Genomic DNA, 4,977 nt, shown 5'->3' with positions numbered 1-4,977 from the left:
GTTGTCGATGACGAGGCGAGTGCGCTTGGCCCATGCAAGAAGCGCTACCTGCATGGTCCGTCAACCTCGAGCATGCGCAAATGCACGATCATCTACCTGCCATCGCGCTCCAGCTCCGGAACTAGCGGCATGACCGCCGTCTGCCGTGACATCCCGAGCCTCCATAGCGTCGTCCGCGCGTGCTTGTCGAAATGACCTGCTTGGGACTGGATAATCTGTGGCGTATCCGGCTTTTCGGCATTCGCCACGTCAGTGCTGCAGAATTTACGAAGCGGTGCCGAAGCTAAGATTTCCATGACCAGGAGCTGGTCGACGATGGAGCTGTCCGACCGCGTCGACGAGCGGCCCGTGTCCAATGCGACGTGTGGCTGCGCCTCATCTGGAGCCAGCGCACCGAAGCGCCGTACGGCCGCCAGCAGGATTGCCTGTCTATCGCGTGGCGCGACCAGTCTTTCTTGTCTGGCGCCAGCTTGACGACCACGACTGCTGACGCGCGCTGTCCTCCACGTCGACCGTTATCTCCCGCGGTCAATCCAACGACCAGCTGCTCGTTGGCAATGACCTGCTCTGTCTTGCGCCTCGTTTCGACGCCTGTTGCGCGCCATGGTCAGCGGCCTGCGACTTACTGGCCGCAATCGCCGACGCCCAGCCAGCCGACGCCGCGCTTCTTACCTCTGTGGATCCCTCTGTGCCTCAAAAGCAACGAGGCTCGCTTGGAGGCCCGATGCACGACCATCTTTGGACCCTATTACGACTGGACGGCGCAAACACACGTGACTTCCTCTTTCCATGAAGCTCCAACTGTGTGTCAACGAGACGAGCGCGACGACAAGCTCAAGAAGCAGGTGCATGCCACCCACGCAGCTTTTAGCTATGGACCTGTATCTCGTACACTCAACACGATCAATATGAAGGTGATGGTAGACGCACATCACATGCAATGTTATCTGGGTTGTTATGCGCGCCGAGGGGTGTCGAAACCATCTTTTCGAAAACGAGCGGATCGCGTTGTAGAGCTACAGTAGTATAGATCGCAACTTGTGAAAGTAACCAGCCTTCCGCCCGTTGCCCCTTGAGTAAGCAAGTCAAAGTAGTTTTGAGAAAATGTTGTTGATTGATTAGTTGGTCGATAACTAGTTATATCTAGGTACCGATAAAGTTGGCGAGGCCGTTCCGATGGCCTTGTACACGCTTGGTACGTTGGCCTGGCTGACCATGAGCGCAAGGGCGGGCGGGAGCTTGGTCGAGAGCCAAAGCTGGCGGAGACCCGTAGGCGGCTTCGACACGAGAGCGGCAAACTTGAGCAGCATCAAGACGAGGTCGATGCGCATCGCCGGCGCGAACGTCGACTGGCGCTTGACAAAGCCCGCGATCTGGAAGCAGCGGTTGAGCTGCAGCGTCGCAAACTCAAAAAGAACGGCTGCTTCTTGATCGCCTTGGCGTCGCCCGGGCACTTGAGCGGGACGCGGAGCGCGTCGGTCCGTGGCGTGGCGCGCGCAAGCAGACGCGCCAGCGCAAGCACGGTGCGTGCAGAAAGTCGTCACATAATCGGGGCTGGCATCGGAGGCCCGTGGCGTCGGAGGCCCATTCGTCGGCGTTGAGGCCGACGACCTTGTGGTGAAGCTGTGGACAGTATGTGAGGGCGGCGGGGTATTTTCAATTCTGTTGATCCTCACACAACCTACTGCCAACGTCCAACGTCTTTTTCCCCTACTGCCTACAGTTGCACTAGAACGCGCTGCCACGTCATTCTAAGCTTATCGTTAATGCGCACACCGCATCACGACATTGCCCGAGGCATCGCAAAATAGTAGAGAAAGACCGGCTGAGAGGACGATTGGGGCACCTTGAGCTAGCTTCATATTCGTGGAACAGCGTGATCGGGAGTCGCACTGGCGGCTCGGGGACGTGCCAAGCTTGTATCTAGGTGTTTGACCAGACCAAAAGAGGCGAATCGACTATTTTCACGCAATAAGTTGAAGCTGACAAGATCCTTCTAGAGGCCTTGTGCATAGCGCAACGATTGCGAAATGTTTGCGTTTGTTTTGCCAGCTTCATTTCAACGCGAACCTGTTTGTACTGTGCACCAGCAATGTCGCGTCCATTCTCGGTGTCGCTGGCGTGCAGGACGCTGGCGATGCCACAGTGTCCCAACGACTAGTCTGTCATTCACTGCAAGAATGCGCGTTTGTCCAGCTTCAAGTTGCTGGGCATACTATTCTCGAGAGTATTCTCAGGCTTAGTCTAAAATCACGTTTTTTGCGGATGCGAGCTGTCGTATCCGGTCATAAGACGCAACCCACAACATCGCCGCCTGCGTACGAGGCTCAAGCATAATGGCTAGCGAGTGCAAGTTGACCGAGAGCTTCTTGATCGAGGCGCTGTCGCTCTGCCTCTTTTTTGCGGGTCCACAAGGACGTAGCGGCCTCTGCTTCTCCCTTTTGGAAAAGCAAGAGATGCGTCCATGTGATGATGTATCATTGGTGGCATTTGCCACCTGAAGGTCTGCCGAATTGAAATGGTGGCGGTGCCGAAGATAAAATGATGTGCGTATCAAGCTCTCCGTTTAGAGCGAGGATAAACAGAGTTTTGCGGACGTCGCCGACAACTTGCGGCCAGTGAAGAAGAGGTGTACCGTCATGGCAACAGGAATGCGCGCCATCGTGATCTTGTACAGGCCGACCGCATCGACACTTAGGCCGCCAACGCTTCCAACGTTTCTGTCATCGAGCTTGATAGCACGACCAACCGACCAGCTGCGTCTCTTGCATTTGTCCTGGTTTCAAACGATCGCTGTCGGAGACACGGCGCCCACGAGCACTCGTGCTTGCAAAGCGGGCTTCGTCCGCCAAGTCGAAAAAGGTGTAGAACGAAACAAAGTATCTGTCTTGATGCGCTGCACGCGTCGGGATGGTACAAGCAAGACCTCTAGAAGGATCTTGTCAGCTTCAACATATTGCGTGGAAATAGTCGATTCGCCTCTTTTGGTCTGGCCGATCACTGAAATACAAGCTTGGCACGTCCCCGCGCCGCCCGTGCGACTCCCGATCACACTGTTCCACGAATATGAAGCTAGCTCAAGGTGCCCCAATCGTCCTCTTAGCCGGTCTTTCTCTATTATAGATTGCGATGTCTCGGGCAATGTCGTGATGCGGTGTGCGCATTAGAATGACGTGGCAGCGCGTTCTAGTGCAACTGTAGGCAGTAGGGGAAAAAGACGTTGGACGTTGGCAGTAGGTTGTGTGAGGATCAACAGAATTGAAAATACCCCGCCGCCCTCACATACTGTCCACAGCTTCACCACAAGGTCGTCGGCCTCAACGCCGACGAATGGGCCTCCGACGCCACGGGCCTCCGACGCCGGCCCCGTTTTGACGAGACTTTCTGCACGCACCGTACCATGGACCGACGAGCTCCGCGTCCCGCTTTTGGTCCGACGCTTCCGCTCTGCAGCGGTCGGCTTCTGCGGCTCACCGCTGCGCCGATCAAGACGCGCTTATGCCGCAACTTGTGCGGCTGGTCCTGCAACTCGTCGGTCTCGAAGACGCCAAGTGGGCCGACGATCACGTCGCCTTCAAGGTCGGCCTTTACCGAACGCCTGCAGCGCTCGACTCCGTGGCCTCGCACATCTCGCACGAGGCCTTTTACTCGCCGGTCAACATTGCGGCCCCTGCAACCATGCAGTACAACGCGGCGGCCACTTGCCCCGCGACGTTTGTTGACCTCGCCATCGAGTGGCTCACCACGTCGGCATACTGCGCCACGAAGCACGGCCTCGCCTCCATGGTGCAGCTCTTCATGGTCAAAAATCGTGCCACGACGCAGGGCCTCTCTCGCTTTATCCGTAGCTAGATTACAGCATAGCTACGCGACTAACCATCAATCAACAACATTTTCTCAATAACTTGTTTGCTCAGGAGGCAAAGGCGCCAGGTCATTATTACCACTTGGACCCCGGGTGGGTCGGGTTACTGTTGGAGACATCTCGATCTAGATTGCTGCCTCTACGACAAGATCCGCTTGCTTGCGAAAATATGGTTTCGACACCCCACGGCGCGCATAACAACCCAGATAACATTGCATGTGGTGTGCGTCTACCATCACCTTCACATTGATCGTGTTGAATGTACGAGATACAGGTCCATAGCTAAAAGCTGCGTGGGTGGCATGCACCTGCTTCTTGAGCTTGTCGTCGCGCTCGTCTCGTTGACACACAGTTGGGGCTTCATGGAAAGAGGAAGCCACGTGTGCTTGCGCCGTCAGCGGCCTGCGACTTACTGGCCGCAATCGCCGACGCCCAGCCAGTAAGTCGCAGGCCGCTGACCACGACACGGCCATGGCGCGCACAGGCGTCGAAACGAGGCGCAAGACAGAGCAGGTCATTGCCAACGAGCAGCTGGTCGTTGGATTGACCGCGGGAGATAACGGTCGACGTGGAGGACAGCGCGCTTCAGCAGTCGTGGTCGTCAAGCTGGCGCCAGACAAGAAAGACTGGTCGCGCCACGCGATAGATAGGCAATCCTGCTGGCGGCCGGTCGGCGCTCCGGTGCGCTGGCTCCAAATCATACGCAGCCACACGTCGCATTGGACACGGGCCGCTCGTCGACGCGGTCGGACAGCTCCATCGTCGACCAGCTCAAGGAAATCTCAGCTTTGGCACTGCTTCGTAAATTCGGCAGCACTGACGTGGCGAATGCCGAGAAGCTGGATACGCCACAGATTATCCGGTCCCAAGCAGGTCATTTCGACAAGCACGCGCGGACGACGCTATGGAGGCTCGGGATGTCACGGCAGACGGCGGTCATGCCGCTAGTTCCGGAGCTGGAGCGCGATGGCAGGTAGATGATCGCGCGTTCGAGCATGCTCGAGGTTGGCGGACCATGCAGGAAGCGCTTCTTGCATGGGCCAAGCGCACTCGCCTCGTCATCGACAACCTCGTCCACGCCAACTCGACGATCCAAACCCACAGTATCAAGT

General features: G+C 57.1%; 1 protein-coding gene across 1 annotated transcript; it reads left to right on the top strand.

The window, feature by feature from the left end:
* Positions 1 to 3,498: 3,498 nt before the first annotated feature.
* Positions 3,499 to 3,852, top strand: SPRG_20088 (hypothetical protein; the record flags this gene model as incomplete). The annotated part of the gene is made up of 1 exon (XM_012344927.1): positions 3,499 to 3,852. The coding sequence occupies one exon, from the start codon at positions 3,499 to 3,501 to the stop codon at positions 3,850 to 3,852; it is 354 nt and encodes a 117-aa protein (XP_012200317.1).
* Between the last annotated feature and the right edge of the window lie 1,125 nt (positions 3,853 to 4,977).

Source organism: Saprolegnia parasitica, assembly GCF_000151545.1.
Source record: "Saprolegnia parasitica CBS 223.65 unplaced genomic scaffold supercont2.20, whole genome shotgun sequence".
Taxonomy (NCBI): Eukaryota; Oomycota; class Saprolegniomycetes; order Saprolegniales; family Saprolegniaceae; genus Saprolegnia; species Saprolegnia parasitica.
The sequence above is the reverse complement of the archived record's forward strand: the minus strand, read 5'-3'. Positions and strand labels throughout refer to the sequence as shown.